This window comes from Somniosus microcephalus, chromosome 18, assembly GCF_052327205.1.
Source record: "Somniosus microcephalus isolate GS21.2 chromosome 18, FLI_Smic_1.0, whole genome shotgun sequence".
Lineage (NCBI taxonomy): Eukaryota > Metazoa > Chordata > Chondrichthyes > Squaliformes > Somniosidae > Somniosus > Somniosus microcephalus.
In genome coordinates, this window is record NC_141004.1 from 14122819 (window position 1) to 14140848 (window position 18030).

At 45.5% G+C, this 18030-nt stretch overlaps 1 protein-coding gene across 2 annotated transcripts in view; it reads left to right on the plus strand.

The window, feature by feature from the left end:
- Nucleotides 1-18030, plus strand: part of dstyk (dual serine/threonine and tyrosine protein kinase) — a 118872-nt gene that overhangs the window by 91475 nt on the left and 9367 nt on the right. For both annotated transcript variants that reach the window (XM_086011075.1, XM_086011076.1), the window contains 6 exons: nucleotides 1498-1674; nucleotides 4492-4621; nucleotides 5553-5709; nucleotides 6807-6939; nucleotides 9156-9269; nucleotides 13777-13891. In XM_086011075.1, the coding sequence (XP_085867201.1) occupies nucleotides 1498-1674; nucleotides 4492-4621; nucleotides 5553-5709; nucleotides 6807-6939; nucleotides 9156-9269; nucleotides 13777-13891 (826 nt within the window). The remainder of the gene's footprint in view (nucleotides 1-1497; nucleotides 1675-4491; nucleotides 4622-5552; nucleotides 5710-6806; nucleotides 6940-9155; nucleotides 9270-13776; nucleotides 13892-18030) is intronic.

Here is an 18030-nt window from a genome sequence, read left to right on the forward strand (position 1 = left end):
AAACCGCAGTTGGCAAATACACTAAATGTTCAAATAACACAATAAAAAAAATATAAAAGCAATAAAATCATGTTATTTAACTTAATCCTTAATTAAAAACCGCGTATACGCAAAATTCACTGCCGCGGTTGGCTAAGGTTGTCGCAGAGAGGAAACTGTATACTTGAAATCCGCATATGGCAAAACCACGGTTGGGGCGGGATTCCTGTATAATGCTAAGAGTCTAATCTTAGGATTGGTGAACAATTGTTGCAATTCAATGCAATTTCAATTACATTGTAGTCAACTTCTCCACAATGACTTGCCCTGATAACCTGCCAGTTGTATACCCTGACTCGTACAGACCAGAAGAGTTCCATCCCTTGCTGGTGTATATTGAGTTGCTTGATCTCAGCTGGGGATTAGCAAGTTGGGGCAGTGCATTTTCCCTCAGTGTTTCTGCATTTAGTGATGGGGGGCTGGGAGGAAGACAACCAGGGTTCCCACTCCCGAATGCAGTTGCGAATGACCAGATCAGTGACGTCAGCTGTGGCTCAGTGGGTAGCACCCTCGCCACTGAGTCTGAAGGTTGTGGCAAAAATCTAAGCCGCCACTCCAGTGCAGTACTGAGGGGAATGCTGCACTGTCGGAGGTGCCGTATTTCAGATGCGCCATTAAACGGAGGCCTCGTCTGCTCTCGGGTAAATTCAGAGGTAAAATGGCACTAATTCGAAGAAGAACAGGGGCGTCCTCCCCGGTGTCCTGGGCCAATATTTATCCCTCAATCAACATCACTGAAACAGATTATCTGGACATTACTGTTTGTGGGAGATTGATGTATGCAAATTGGCTGCCGCGTTTCTTACATTAGAGCAGTGACTACACTTTTATATTAAAAAAAAAAAGTACTTAATTGGCTGTAAAGCGTTTTGGGACGTCTGGTGGTCATGAAAGGCGCTATATACAGGAAACTTTTTTTTATCCGGGACCAGCGTGGTTCCGGATTACAGAGAGGTATAGTAAAAGGTACAAGAGCCCCGTACACGGTCACAGATCCAGGTGTCCCTGTTGCATAGCAACAGGTGCAGGAACCCCAGTTACACGGCCACAGATCCAGGAACGGCCACGAATATGAAGTAAAACTTACCTGAACCTACTCCTGAATTTTGCCGGTTAACAGAGATTTCCGGTTATTTAGCTGCCGGTAAATCGAGAGTTTCCTGTAAATGCAAGTTTTCTTTTCTTTGTCCTCCACAATCCAGTTCCCTGCTAGTATGTACATGCATCCATGAAGACTGACCACTTGGCTGACGTGCAGGAGGGCTGTTGGAACCCATGGAATTGCATTCCAGCATCAGTCAGCACCTTCCAAGCATAAAAATTTGGAAAAAGAAAAATTAAATAAAATTGACAAAATCTTGAGGTGCAAGTTATCCTTGTCCAGAGACTGGTGAGGTTCCTTGTTGAAAAGTCTCAAAGCTCATTCCTTTTGTGTATGTGTCTTTTCCCATCATGTAGATTATTCATAGGATGCCTTGGGTACACCCCCCAGCTGTGACGATTGAGTGGAAAAGGAAAATTGCGCAGGACGCCATCGAGAGCCTCTGTGCATCAAAACTTGCTAAGAGCATATGTAGTCAATTCCGCACCCGCCTCAACAGTTCACACGAAGCGTTTGCTGCCTCTCTACGACAGGTTTGTTCATGTCGATTTGATGTATTGCATTTACACTTAACATTTCTATCAGGACCCTCGCATACTCGAGGCATGTTTAATAGGTTCCATTCCCTTCACTAACCAGTGTCTTAATCCAAAGCAAATGTCACTCTACGCTTAGGGTTGAAGGTGTATCTTGTATAGGCTCTCGTGTCAGCCGTGGCTCAGTGGGTAGCACTCTCGCCTCGGAGTCAGAAGGTTGTGGCTTTTAGTCCCATTCCAGAGACTTGACCACATAATCTCGGCTGCCACTTCAATGCAGTACCGGAGATTTGGTGGGAGAAGGAGTTGTGGGTTGGACCTAAGGTAGGATGTGTTCCCCTGGAACTATGGGCAATTTTACCTGCTTTAACTTTGTCTTTAGGCTGCTAGGGCTGACATGTCTTGCACAGCTGGCTGCGATCCCAGAGTACGCTTGCCAGATTTTGTGGTTGATAGTGAGGAAGAAAGCTGTAGACTGCAGGAAGATATCAATGGACTGGTTAGTTGGGCAGAAAAGTGACAAATGGAATTCAATCCGGAGAAGTGTGAGGTAATGCATTTGGGGAGGGCTAACAAGACAAGGGAATACACAATAACTGGTATGGCACTGAAGTACAGAGGGACCCGGGAGTACATGTCCACCGATCCCGAAAGGTAGCAGGACAGGTAGATAAAAGGGTTAAGAAGGCATACGGGATACTTTCCTTTATTAGCCGAGGCATAAAATATAAGAACAAAGAGGCTATGCTAGAACTGTATAAAACAATAGTTAGGCCAGATCTAGAATACTGTGTGCAGTTCTGGTCACCACATTACAGGAAAGCTGTGATTGCACTAGAGAGGGTACAGAGGAGATTTACGAGGATGTTGCTCGGACTGGGGATAGGATGGACCTATTTCCCTTAGCAGAGGGGTCAATAACCAGGGGGCATAAATTTAAAGTAATTGGTAGAAGGATTAGAGGGGAGTTGAGAAATGTTTTCATCCAGAGGGTAGTGGGGGTCTGGAACACACTGCCTGAAAGGGTGGAAAAGGCAGAAACCCTCATCACAGTTAAAAAGTACTTGGATAGGCACTGGAAGTGCCGTAACCTACAAGGCTACGGACCAAGAGCTGGAAAGTGGGATTGGGTATATTGCTCTTTTGGCCGTCACAGACATGCTGGGCCAAATAGCCTCCTTCTGTGCTTTAAGGCCAATTGTTGGAAAGGCGTAGGGCTGGGCATTAAATGCTGTCCTTGCCAGTGACTCCCACATCCCGAGAATTACTACAAACAAAAATAGCGTGCAGGTTGGTATATCCATAGCCTTGAAAATTTTTCCTTTTCAAGTATATATCCAATTCCCTTTTGAAAGTTACTATTGAATCTCCTTCCACCCTTTTAGGCAGGGCATTCCAGATTGTAAACACTCATTGCGTAAAAAATTTCTTGGCTGCCCCCTGGTTCTTTTGCCAATTACTTGACGTCTGTGTCCTCCGGTTACTGACCCTGCTGCTGACTTTATGGGAATGGGAATAGAGCAGGGGGAGTGGGGCTAATTGGACAGCTCTTTCAAAAGAGCCGGCACAGGCACGATGGGCCAAATGGCCTCCTGTGCTCTGATTCTATGTTCCTCATCCATATTCTTCCTTCCTCGTGTTTCAGGGATTTTCTGTCATCCTAGCTATTGAAGAGTAGATGCAGGGAGGATGTTTCCCCTGGTGGGGGAGTCGAGCACTAGGTATAATTTCAGAATAAGAGGACACTCTTTTAAGTCGGAAATGAGGAGGAATTTCTTCTCTGAGGGTCGTGAATCTTTGGAATTCTCTTCCCCAGAGAGCTGTGGCGGCGGAGTCACTGAATATATTTAAGGTGGAGATAGACATATTTTTGAACGATAAGGGAGTCGAGGGTTATGGGGAGCGGGCGGGAAAGTGGAGTTGAGGCCAAGATCAGATCAGCCATGATCTTATTAAATGGCGGAGCAGGCTCAAGGGGCCAAATGACCAACTCCTGCGTCTTATGTTCTTATGAACGGTGGTGCACTGGATAGAAAAGATTTAATGCTGTTAACGGCCCTGATTTCAGATGCATGTTTTTAGGGGAGTTGATGCACATCTCCTGAGGAGTGAGTGTTGGGTTAGCTCACCTAGCACACTTGTTTCTGACTTGGTTTGTGTTCATGTCCTATTTCTGGACTTGAGCACAGAATCCAGGCTGACTCTTCAGTGCAGTACTGACAGTGTCGGAGGCCTCTTTGGATGGCATGTGAAACCAAGGCTCCTTCCACTGGTTTCAGTGTTCCAGTTGCACGTTCTAGATCCTATGGTGCTATTCATTGATCACTTTGTTGTCCCGATATCCTGGCCAACATTCATCCAGCACCACAGATTAATTAGTCATTCATCTCATTGCTGCTTGTTGGATCTTTCTGTGTGCAAGATGGCTCTCAAGTCACGGCGCTGCAAAGTAATTAATTGTACGTGAAGCGCTTTGGGGCATTACTGAGAGGCATGATGCACAAATGGACTGTTTTTTTGAACTCTCCAGTCAGGTTAAGAATGGAGACTGTGCCCTGATAGAAAGTGAAAATAGACACAAATTGAAGGGGCCACCGAAGTATGTTGCACAGAATTACAAACAGGCCATTTGGCCCAACTGGTCTATACCAGTGTTTATGCTCCACTCAAGCCTCCTCCCACCCCTCTTCCTCTAACCCTATCAGCATACCTTCTATTCTTTCCCCCTCAAGTACTTCTCTAACTTCCCTTTCAATGCACTGACTTCCCCCTAAATGCATCAAATGGTTTCATTTCTCTACTGTTCCTCTACAGCTTGAAACAGGACTTTCAGGAAGACTTGAAAAGACCGAAGATCTGTGGCTGAAGGTACGGAAAGATCACGCCCCACGACTAGCTCGCCTTTCGCTGGAAAGTCGTTCTCTCCGGGACTTGCTGCTACATGGTAAGGTTGCTATTTCTGTGTTGCACGCACGTTTTGTTTGGCTTTTGGGGGTCAACCACTTCTTGAGTAGAGATGCCCCATAAAACGCCTTCTATAACAGTGCTTTATGTGGTGTATGTGCCTTTAAGAGCCCCTGTGTACTGTAATGCCGGTAGTGGCCACTCGGGCTATATAAGCCTGTATAGTGTCTTGTATCTTTTAGTTCACCTCCAGACTTTGTTCAGTAAACACCTGTTAAACCAACTCCTGCATTCCGTGTCTCCATTAACACCGGATACAACATTTTATGTGACCTCTGATTTAACGCATGCGTTACTCACTAATGGAGAGCGTGTGCACAATGTAACATGCCTACTATATAGCCAGACTATTAAAAAATCTCTCTATTAGGAAGAAGATAGGAACCGGAGGAGGCCATTCAGCCCCTCGAGCCTGTTCCGCCATTCAATTAGATCATAACTCCGTCTACCCGCCTTGGTTCTGTATCCCTTCATGCCTAACAAAAATCTCATCAATCTCCGTTTTGAAATTTTCAATTGACCCCCAGCCTCAACAACTTTTTTAGGAGCGAGTGTTCCAGATTTCCACTACCCTTTGTGTTAAGTACTTCCTGACTTCACTCCTGAACGGCCTGGCTCTAATTTTATGGCTATGCCCCCTTGCTCTGGACTCTCCCACCAGAGGAAGTAGTTTCTCTTTATCTACCTTATCGATCCTTTAATCATCTTAAACACCTCAATTAGATCACCCTTTAATCTTCTATACGTGAGGGAACACCAGTCTAGTCTATGCAGCTTGTCCTGGTAATTTAACCCTCTTGGCCCCGGTATCATTCTGGTGAATCTGTGCTGTAGGGCCAACATATTGTTCCAGCGGTGCAATGCCCAGAACTGTGCACCGTGCTCTAATGGTGTTTGTCTTTCCAACACAGGTAAACCTAAACTTGGCCGTGAGCTGGGCCGTGGCCAGTATGGAGTCGTGTACCTGTGCGACAGTTGGGCTGGTCACTCGCCCTGTGCACTGAAGTCTGTCGTACCTCCGGATGACAAGCACTGGAATGACCTCGCGCTGGAATTCCACTACACAAGGTAGGAGCTGTGGCGAGCTTGTCACCCAAATTGTTGCACCGCGGAGCTGCATTGTTTCTCAGAGGGCCTTCTCTGTGCGTAAAGTTACATTCATGCATCCACACCGACGAGAAGGTCCCGGGTTCGATTCCTCGTCTGATGTCAGTTAACTGTTCTCAGTCAGGACAGCACTTGTCCTGCTGCGATTGGGGTCTCGGTGGGATTTTATCACTGAATCCAGCACAAGCTGATTGAGGTCTCGTCCTATGTGAAATGAGTTTGGGCCGTTTCCACCCAGTCCTGGTGAGAATTCGTCTCCAGCACCAAATTCCCACTTGGAAAACCCACAAGGTGACTGTTCAAAATTGGAAAAATTCACAGTAGGGAGTTTCTGAAGTCGCAACTTGGCCATATTGTTGGGGCCTTTACTCTACATCTGGTTGTACCTGATTTAGGAGTGCTTGATGCTGACACAGGATTACCAAAATGGAAAATATTCTGTTGCCCAAAATGGACATGCCTCGCCTTGATAACCGCAGAAAATTCACCAAAAAAGTGTTTTATAAAAAATAAAATATCAATTCTTAAGAGTTAACTCTTATCTATTAAATTTCATACGTAACTATTGTTATGTGACTATGTAAGAGGTTCTGTAGTAAGATTAAATAATAGAGGGGCGGTGGGGTGGAATGGGGGAGGAGAGGGGTCGGGATGGGATGGGAAGAGAATCCCAGGCTTGACATTTTGCAGCAAGCATTTGGTTTGGTTTTAAATCTGGGGAAATAACCTGCTCAGAACGGACATCCTCGAATTTGCCATTCTCAGTGGCAGTCACCTCTGATTTGGAAGATGAGGATAAATGGGATGTGTGCACTACTGTTTCCAAATTCATCCAAGTACAGATGGATGGAAGGGAAGAAAACAATATTTTTTATCGTTCTCCATTGAAATTCAGAATGTTGATGAATATGATGCTGCGACGTTTTGTCTGATGTTTCTATTTTTAATCATAATCATAATCAACTTTATTGTCATTGTTAGTGCACAAGTGCAGTACAACGAAATGTAGGCTTGCGGCTCCAACCAATGTTGTGTTTTTTTTCCCCTCCCTCCAACAGATCTTTACCCAGGCACGAGCGACTAGTTGATCTTCATGGGTCAGTTATAGACTACAGTTATGGAGGTGGCTCCAGCATTGCTGTCCTGTTAATCATGGAGCGACTACACCGAGATCTCTATGCTGGGCTGAAGGTAAGTACAGAGGAGGCTGACTGCTATTCCACATCAAGTCTCTGATTCTGTCTAGGAGTGGGCCATTAAGCCCCTCGAGCCTGCTCCGCCATTCAATTAAATTATGGCTGATCTGCACTTCAACTTCATTTACATTCCTTTGCTCCATATCTCCTGCTACCCTTACACAATGAAAATCTATTGATCTCAGTCTTGCATGTTTTCCAATTAACCCCCAGCATCCACAGCCATTAGGGGGAGAGAGTTCCAGATTTCTACTATCCTTTGTGTGGGGGAAAAATACTTCCTGATTTCAATCCTGAATGACATGGGTCTAATTTTAAGAAAATTGCTTTTCTGTATCTACCCTATCAAATCCCTTTAGCAAGAGTTTAAGAAATGTTATTCCCGTGGCTGGCGGTTGACGGAAGTCCTCTTGCTTTGGGCAACGTGGAGCTGTAACTGGCAGCTTTTGTATACCACCTAATGCACAATGTGGTGACCTCTATCTCTGCTGAATAGAGATGGGAACCCCTCTGCAAAGAACAACAAAGGACCAGCCACACTTGGCCCTTCTGTCTGCGGCTCACGGATTGCTGTCGATCCCGGGAGCAGGTTTGCGACCTGTCAGCCCCCGAACTCACATTGTGTGAAAATTACAAAATATTTATAGCATGAAGACAGGCCATTTGGCCCAACAAGTCCATGCCAGTGTTTATGCTCCACACACAGGACTCCTCTCAACCCTCTTTATCCAACCCCATCAACATATCCTTCTCTTTTCTCCCTCACGTGCTTACCCAGCTTTCCCTTAAATGCATCTGTACTATTCACCTCAACCACTCCTTGTGGTAGCGAGTTCCACATTCTCACCGCTCTCTGGGTAAAGACGTTTCTCCTCCGTTGCCTGTTGGATTTATTAGTGACTCTTGTATTTATGGCCCCTGGTTCTGGTCTCGCCCATAATTGGAAACATCTTCTCTACCTCTACCCTATCAAACCTTTTCATAATCTTTAAGACCTCTATCAGGTCACCCCTCAGTCTTCTATTTCCTAGAGAAAAGGTCCCAGCCTGTTCAATCTTTCCTAATAGATATAACCTCGCAGTTCTGCTATCATTCTCGTAAAAAAAAAATTTGCACCTTCTCCAGTGCCTCTATCCTTTTTATAATCTGGAGATCAGATCTGTTCACAATACTCCAAGTGTAACTACGGTTTTATACAAGTTTAACATAGGAATAACTCCTTTTGCTTCACTTGGATGACATTTGCTTTGATTTGTCGAGCGGTTGAATAGCGAGGGAATAATTAATGACTTTGATTCATAAAGCAGCGCTGAGGGAAGTGTTCAGAGGACTACTTTAAAGATTCCTGTTTGTGTGTGTCCTTGAGTTCCGATGATATGCTGTTGAGGAAAGGGAGCGAGATATGGTTTACATCCAAATCGAACTCCTTGGCCCAGAATTTCCTGGACAGCTGCGCCATTGTAATGCATCTATGTCGCAGGACCCGTTGAACAGAGCAAGCGTCCCAGGAAATTGTAGCAGAGGTTTGTCGGGTTACTTGGCCAACATTCCGTCAGTACCACTAAAACAGATTTAACTGGTCGATCTGTGTTTGCAAAGTGGCTGCTTTATTTGTCTACATACCAACAGTCACGAAGTAATTCATTGCATGTGAAGTATGTTGAGACATTTCTGAGAGACTTGATGAGGTGTGTGAAATAGAAGCACGTTTTGTTTCTCCTCACAGAGATAGATTTTTGGGCATTACAGTGAACTCTAATTCTCAGTCAGCTGGCTGCTACTTTACCTCTGAAATGCAGTCAGCATGTTATGGGGCCAGTCATTATCGGGAAACTCACCCAGTGCGCGCTCCCCATTATTTTAAGAAGGTGGAATACACCCACAACCTTGGGTCCTCGGTCTAGTTCCAGATGTCCAGCACTTCAGATTTCCAAGATTTCAGTAGTCTTCCGAATATACACTGTGGAGCGTAGATTTGGATCTTGCATTTCTTTATACATTCATCTTACTTTATAGAGCCTCAACTTAATTCAATCTTCCTAAAAGAAATACATCTCTCTCGGTTTGGTGAGTGTTTTATTGTGTTTTAAGAAATTCAATGGATGATTTTGAAGCCATGGCATCATAATGGTTGGTGACCTCTGACACACTGACCTTAATAAAGACACCAAAGTCATGCTCTGAATTTAGAAATTGCTCTCCAATTGCTAGGTTGGTCTCAAGCTTGAAGTGCGTTTGCAAATTGCCCTCGATGTGGTGGAAGGTATCCGGTTTCTCCACCGCCAAGGACTCGTGCATCGAGACATCAAATTGAAAAACGTCTTGGTAAGATCCAAAGGGTCTAACTTTACATAGTAGGTTTGTGTTGCCTTTTATCTGTATGTTGAAAATTGAATGGTTGGTTATTCGGTCTGTTCTATTTTGTTGGCGTCTCACTACCTGTATTTAAATTTATTACTTCAAACTCACTCATCTCCTTTGGCATTGTAAATGTGCAGTCTTCAGCTGAAGCAGAGTTAGAGGGTGGATCTAATCGACCTGGGCAGTCACTTCCCAGTTGCTTTACTGGACTGCACAAAGCAACTTTTTGTCAAAAGGATTTATTAACCTCCCATGGATTAATTCCAGTTCTACTCTTAGAATCACGCTGCACAGAAAGAGGCCATTTGGCCCATCGTGTCTGTGCCGGCTCCTTGAAAGAGCTATCCAATTAGTTCCACTCCCCCTGCTCTTTCCCCGTAGCCCTGCAGATTTCTCCTTTTGCAGTATATATCCAAATCCCTATTGAATCATCCTTTCAGGCAGTGCATTCCAGATCATTCTCATTTTCGCCCCCTGGATTTTTTTTTACTAATTATCTGAAGTCTCTGTATCCTCTGGTTACCGACCCTCCTGCTATTGGAAACAGTTTCACGTTATTTACTCTATCCAGTCCCCTCATAATTTTGAACACCTCTATCCAATCTCCCCTTAACCTTCTCTTCTCTTTAAGGAGAACGATCCCAGCTTCTCTAGACTCTCCAGTTGTGCTGTTTTTGTCATTTGAAATGCTCTTTTGGTCTCTCTCTAAAATATATCTGACCAAGCAGGGTTAGCTTGTACTCCTTGTTCTGGTGGCTTACTATTTTTCCAGCTTCTGAGGCGGTGGGAGTACTTCATGATTTGGTTCACAAGGCACTCCTGTTTGTGGAATCTGTAATATAGCTGTGAATATGAGAAAAGTGGTGGTACAAAGCCTTAACTTTGTCTTATTCAATGTGAATAAAAAGATGGGAACAAAAAGTTGTTCATCCCATTTATCAAAACCTGTAATCCAACTTGGATCTTCCTCCTACGTCGGCCCCAAGTCTCGGTGCTTGATTTAACTTTTGAATCGGGCTTCTGTCTATTCTTGTTCTTTCAATATTTCAGCTGAATCTAGGGGCATAGTTTCTTCTCGCCATCTTGAGACTTTATTTATGGAACAATGGGGTGCAGTGAATATGGCTGCACTCTTGTGTTTTTTTCACCTTTTATGGCCTGGTTTTGAATCCAATGTAGATGGTTCTGTGCTAGCTCCAAGAGTCCTATTTGAAATGATTTGGGGTAATTTTAAAACAACAGAAAATGCTGGAAACACTCAGCAGGCCAGGCAGCATCCGTGGAGAGAGAAACCATGTTGACATTTCAGGTCTGGGACCCTTCATCAGAACTGGAGAAAGCTGGAGATGTAACCGATATTAAGCAGGTTGCAGAGACGGGGGGGGGGGGGTGGTGCAGGAAAGATAAAATGTTGCAGAGGGGGTAGCAAAATCATAGTGTGAAAAATGGGAGCAGGGGTTGTTGAACTCAATGTTGAGTCCAGAAGGCTGTAAAGTGCCTAATCAAAAGATTTCCAGCATCCGCAGTATTTTGCTATTGTATTGGGGTAATTTTAATCTGTATATTGGACCATGCAGAGCCATAGCACCTGGTAACCTCATGCGTGATGCAGGAGCGACTAGTGTGGGAAATAGAAAAATTGACTCCGCTTCTAAGGAGGGGGAGAGAACTTTGCTGAGGCCGGGGAAGATGCCAGATTCTTTCTTGATGCTGACGCTGGGTTCAGGAGCCAAGTTATTTTTTTGTAAATCTGAGAATTGGTCTGGGCATTAATTCAAATTATCTGCACCTTCTATTTTGATGAATACTGTCTGCAATATTAGCTGGTTTTCATCATTATTTCTTGCACAAAAGGGAGGAAATTGCCATCATTGGCAATTGAACTTGGCATTTATCATCACACAAAAGGTCTGTCTTAACTTTTGAAGTCCAATTGATTTCCTAGCCTGTTCGTCGCCAGCCTTGGTTTGTATTGGAGGCTAAATTGGGTCCTTCAATATTTTAAGCACTAAGTTGGAAGAGGAATGACGCACATCTAGCTGACAATGAAAACCCTTCATTATACTTCCTTTGGATATGTCGAGGCTGCTTTAAAAAAAACTTATTTTTTTGTCTTTTTTAAAGCATTTCACTAGGTGCATGCCAAATTCTCTCTAACTGAAGAATGAGTCATCACACATTGGTGTAACCTTTATGATGACAAAATTAGTGTCAATAATTTTAGCATATGGGATCCAGGGCTTTATAAATAGAGGCATAGAGTACAAAAGCCAGGAAGTTATGCAGGGGAGTTATCCCTGGTGTCCTGGCCAATATTTATCCCTCAATCAACATAACAAAAACAGATGCTCTGGTCATTATCACATTGCTGTTTGCGGGAGCTTGCTGTGCACAATTTGGCAGCCACGTTTCCCACATTACAACAGTGACTACACTTCAAAAGTACTTCATTGGCTTTAAAGTGCTTTGAGACGTCTGGGAGCCGTCCGGTAGTCGTGAAAGGCGCTATAGAAATGCAAGTCTTTCTTAAACCTTATATAAAACATTAGTTTGGCCCCAGCTGGAGTATTGTGTCCAATTCTGGGCACCGCACTTTAGGAAGGACGTGAAGGCTTTGGAGAGGGTGCAGAAGAGATTTACTAGAATGGTTCCAGGGATGAGGGATTACAGTTACGTGGATAGACTGGAGAAGCTGGGGTTCTCCTTCGAGCAGAGAAGGCTAAGAGGTGATTTGATAGAGATTTTTTAAATCCTGAAGGGTTTAGATAGAGTAAATAAAGAGAAACTGTTTTGGAATGCACTGCCTGATAAGGTGTTGGAAACAAATTCAGTAGTAGCTTCCAAAAGGGAATTGGATAAATACTTGGAGAAAAAAACTGCAGGGATGTGGGGAAAGAGCGGGGGAGTGGGACTAACTGGATTGCTCTCCGAAAGAGCTGGCGCAGACTCGATGGGCCGAACAGTGACTCCACTTCAAAAGTACTTCATTGGCTGTAAAGCACTTTGCGACGTCCTGAGGTCATGAAAGGCGCGATAGAAATTGAAGTTCTTTGTCATCAGGATGCTTCAAAGCACTTCGCAACCAATGAATTACTTTCGAAGCGCGGCTACTGTTATATGGGAAAAGCTTGTAACTAAAAAGAAGGGTATTAACTCTCCAAGAACATAATGGGGGTGAATTTCCTCAGCTTCTCCCGTTTTGATGAACACTCTCTGCAATATTAACTTTTTTCTCATCATTATTTCTTGCACAAAAGGGAGGAAATTGCCATCATTGGCAATTGAACTTGGCATTTATCATCACACAAAAGGTCTGTCTTAACTTTTGAAGTCCAATTGATTTCCTAGCCTGTTCGTCGCCAGCCTTTCTTGGTTTGTATTGTAAACTAAATTGGGTCCTTCAATATTTAAGCACTAAGTTGGAAGAGGAATGACGCACATCTAGCTACTGTTATATGGGAAAAATTTGTAACCAAAAGGTAGGGTATTAACTCTTCAAGAACGTAACGGGAGTAAATTTCCTCAGAGCTTCTCCCTTTCCTGTGGCGGAAACCCTGTCTACATGCGTGAAAGGGATTTCCACCAAAGTTACGGCGGTGGAGCAGGAGTCACCCCGAAGAAGTTCTCCCCCAATATTTTTGCAACTTTTAAATATTGTGGACCGTTGCAGTAGAGAGAAGAGGCCATTCAGCCCATCAAGTCTGTGCCACATTTCTTCTCCATGAGCCACCTAGTCGAATCCAACTGTCTCATTCACCATAGCCCTTAATAATCATTTTTTTTATGGCATCACAGAATGCTACAGCACAGCAGTAGGCCATGAGTAAAGTTAGTCAAAAGCTGCCTGATTGATCTGAGTGAATGCACTACCTGCTGTGTACTCAGCTAAGGAAGGTCCCACGATTGGATAGTCAGATGATCGTTTTTTGTCGGTGTTGTTTGAGGGAAGATTGTTCACTAGAACATCAGGCGGGCTGCCTCCTGCTGTTCGAATACAGTTACTGGGCAAAGTGTCAGCACCACATTGTTCGAAGTAGTTTTTATTTATTTCATAGAATCCTAGAAATTTACGGCACAGATCAATTAAATCTCCCATCAGCCTCCTCCGTTCCAAAGAAAACATCCCCAGCCTATCCAATCTTTCCCCATAGTTAAAATTCCCCAGTCCAGGCAACATCCTGGTAAATCTCCTCTGTACCCTCTCTAGTGCGATCACATCTTTCCTGTAATGTGGTGACCAGAAATGTACACAGTATTCTAGCTGTGGCCGAACTAGTGTTTTGTACAGTTCAGGCATAACCTCCCTGCTCTTATATTCTATGCCTCGGATAATAAAGGAAAGTATCCTGTTGTCTTAACCACCTTATCTACCTGTCCTGCTAAAGGTGTATTTTGTCTGCTAATTTTCTCAAGCCAGTGCAGGGTGTTTTTAGTTTCAAACTTATTTGTCTCTCTTTTTGTAATTCCATAGTTGGATAAGCAGAACCGAGCCAAAATCACTGACCTGGGGTTCTGCAAGCCCGAAGCTATGATGTCTGGGAGCATTGTGGGGACCCCGATACACATGGCACCTGAGTTGTTTTCAGGTATGTCGTTTTGTCAGCGCAGCATTGTTTTACTGGGGTAACTTCCGGAAAGAAAAGAATTGTTTCAGCTAACTTTGCGTTGGGAAAGCAGTGCGGGCTCTCCTGACGGCTCAGTGGGTAAAGGTAGCACTAAGCCGCACGGCCGGAAAGCTCCCGGGTTCAATGCCCTTGAGTTAGCTGATCTCGGCTGACTTGGCAGCTCTGGCTGTTTAGGGTCCTCGTGTCTCTGAAGCTGAGTCAGGGAGGGTTTCTGCTCTTGATCGCTGTCCAATGTGTATTGATGTCGGGTGAGTGCAGGATCTGCCACAGATCTGATGCCCTTCTTCGTGGTATAGCTTACCCCGCACATGAAACAGCGCCACTTGGTTGAGGCACTGGGGAGCAGCCAGTGCTTGTCTCCTGAGACATGCACGCGTGGCAGCCAATGTTCCCTCTAAATTATTTTCCCCTGCGCAGGCCTTTTAAATTTGCTGTGCGGCCGCGCATGCGGCGTATCCCTTCCAGCGGCAGCAGCTGGTGAGCGGCCTGCGCAGGACCTCCCGATCGGTGTGCAGGAGGAACACTGGTGGCAACTTGCATTTATATAGCGCCTTTAACTTAATAAAATGTGCCACGGTGTTTCTGATGCTGATTGACCAACTGTTGTATTTTTAACACTTGCTATTTTAATGTGTTGGTTTTTACCCTTTTTTTTCTTGCTGTTCTTTGGTTCTGACAACTTAAAAGAATTGAAAGCTGCGATGGGCTTGGAAAGTTGTGTGGTGTCAGCTCGCCAGTTCTGTATTACCAGTTCTGTTGGGAGATCAGATTGCTGATCTATATTTTAGTATACAATGAATTCTTGGTAATTCCCTTCTTCTTAGGCAGTCCCTCGGAACCGAGGATGACTTGCTTCCACATTTAAAAATGAGCTCGCAGGTGACTGATGAGTCCAATGTGGGACCTACAGTCTCTGTCACAGGTGGGGCAGACGGTGGTTGAAGGGGCGGGTGGGTGGGGTGCTTGGGTTGACGTGCGCTCCTTGCGCTGCCTGTGCTTGGCTTCTGCTTGCTCCCGGCGAAGAGACTCGAGGTGTTCGGCGCCTTCCCGGATGCTTCTCCACTTTGTGCGGTCTTGGACCAGGGATTCCCAGGTGTCGGTGGGGATGTTACACTTTTTCAAGGAGGCTTTGAGGGTGTCCTTGAAGCGTTTCCTCTGCCCACCTGGGGCTCCCTTGCCGTGCCGGAGCTCCGAGTAGAGCACTTGTTTTGGGATTCCCGTATCGGGCATGTGGACAATGTGACCCGTCCATCGGAGCTGATTGAGCGTGGTCAGAGCTTCGATGCTGGGGATGTTGGCCTGAGCAAGAACACTGACGTCGGTGCACCTATCTTGCCAATGGATTTGCGGGATCTTGCGGAGGCAGCATTGGTGGTACCTCTCCAGTGCTTTGAGGTGCCTGCTGTACATGGTCCATGTCTCTGAGGCATACAGCAGGGCAGGTATCACTGCTGCCCTGTAGACCATGAGCTTAGTGCCGGGTTTGAGGTCCTGGTCTTCAAACACACTCTTCCTCAGGCGACCGAAGGCTGCACTGGCACACTAAAGGCGGTGTTGGACTCCAGGGGATCTCCGAGACGCCGTAATTGTGACCATCTTCAAGAAAGGTGACAAGTCCGATTGCGGTAATTACAGAGGAGTTTCCCTGCTATCTGCCACAGGGAAAGTCATCGCAAGAATCCTCCTCAATCGCCTTCTCCCAGTGGCCGAAGAGCTCCTCCCGGAGTCGCAATGCGGATTCCGCCTACTAAGGGGCACAATGGACATAATCTTCACCGCACGTCAATTACAAGAGAAATGCAGGGAACAGCACCAACCGTTGTACATGGCCTTCTTTGATCTCAACAAAGGCCTTCGACACTGTCAACCGTGAGGGATTATGGAGTGTCCTCCTCAAATTCGGCTGCCCTCAAAAGTTTGTCACTATCCTCTGCCTGCTTCACGACGACATGCAAGCCGTGATCCTGACCAACAGTTCCACCACAGACCCAATTCACGTACAAACCGGGGTCAAGCAAGGCTGTGTCATCGCACCAACGCTCTTCTCGATCTTCCTTGCTGCAATGCTCCATCTCACCCTCAGTAAGCTCCCCACTGGAGTGGAGCTAATTTACAGAACAAACGGGAAACTGTTCAACTCTGTCGCCTCCAGTCCAGATCCAAGGTCGTCCCATCCTCTGTCGTCGAGTTACAGTATGCAGACGATGCTTGTGTCTGCGCTCACTCGGAGGTCGAACTCCAAACCACCGTAAACCCCTTCACCGAAGCATACGAGAGCATAGGCCTTACACTAAACATCCGTAAGACAAAGGTCCTCTACCAACCTGCCCCCGCCACACAGTGCTGCCCCCCCCCCCCCCCCCCCGATTATCAAAATCCACGACAAGGCCTTGGACAACGTGGACCACTTTCCATACCTCGGGAGCCTACTGTCAACAAGGGCAGACGTCGATGACGAAGTGGTAAAGCTGCAAATCAGTCGAGCGGCTCTGATACAATCTATATTAACGATTTGGAGGAAGGGACCGAGTGCAACATATCAAAGTTTGCCGACGATACGAAGATGGGAGGGAAAGCAATGAGTGAGGAGGACATAAAAAACCTGCAAAAGGACAGAGACAGGCTAAGTGAGTGGGCAGAGATTTGGCAGATGCAATATAATGTTGGAAAATGTGAGGTTATGCACTTTGGCAGAAAAAATCAAAGAGCAAGTTATCTAAATGGAGAGAAACTGCAAAGTGCTACAGTGCAAAGGGATCTGGGGGCCCTGGTGCATGAAACACAAAAAGTTAGTATGCAGGTGATCAGGAAGGCCAATGGAATCTTGGCTTTTATTGCAAGGGGGATGGAGTATAAAAACAGGGAAGTCTTGCTGCAGTTATACAGGGTATTGGTGAGGCCACACCTGGAATACTGCGTGCAGTTTTGGTTTCCATATTTAAGAAAAGATACACTTGCTCTCGAGGCAGTTCAGAGAAGGTTCACTCGGTTGATTCCGGAGATGAGGGGGTTGACGTATGAGGAAAGGTCGAGTAGGTTGGGCCTCTACTCATTGGCGTTCAGAAGAATAAGGGGCGATCTTATCGAAACATATAAGATTGTGAGGGTGCTTGATCGGGTGGATGCAGGGAGGATGTTTCCAATGATGGGTGAGACTAGAACTAGGGGGCATAATCTAAGAATAAGGGGCTGCGCTTTCAAAACTGAGATGAGGAGAAACTTCTTCACTCAGAGGGTAGTAAATCTATGGAATTTTGCTGCCCCAGAGAGCTGTGGAAGCTGCAACATTAAATAAATTTAAAATGGAGATAGATAGTTTCCTAGCAGATAAGGCAATTGGGGGTTACGGGGAGAGGGCAGGGAAGTGGACGTGAGTCTAGATTCGGATCAGCCATGATCCTATTGAATGGCGGAGCAGGCCCGAGGGGCCGTATGGCCTACTCCTGCTCCTCCTACTTGTTATGATTGGAGCTCCGATTTTGACAGCTGTTTGCTGCCAGCCAGAAACATGCGTTGTCCCATGATTTATAGTCGGTTAACCACACAGCCGCTGTCTGTGGTGCAAACAGCACCGAGGCAGGAAGCAATAAATCACTCCTCAAGGAAGCAGTGTTGTTCTGAGCCTCCAGAGGCAGAGTGACGATTGCAGCAAGATGGATGGCTGTCACCGCAGACTCTCGCCCACCAGTCTAATTCTGGTTGGGGCCAAATGGATGATCTCCTTTTCCCAGTCTTTTTTTTATTCGTTCATGGGATGTGGGCGTTGCTGGCAAGGCCAGCATTTATTGCCCATCTCTAATTGCCCTTGAGAAGGTGGTGGTGAGCCGCCTTCTTGAACCACTGCAGTACGTGTGGTGAAGGTATTCTTAGTATGCTTTGTAGCGGTTTTGGTAGAACTGAGTGGCTTGCTAAGTTAAGAGTCAACCACATTGCTGTGGGTCTGGAGTCACATGTAGACCAGACTGGGTAAGAATGCCAGATTTCCTTCCCTAAAGGACATTAATGAACCAGATTATTTTTTTTTTTTTTTTTTTTTTAAGACAATCCGGTAGTTTCATGGTTCAGATTTATTTAATTTAATCCCACCCAGCTGCCGCGGT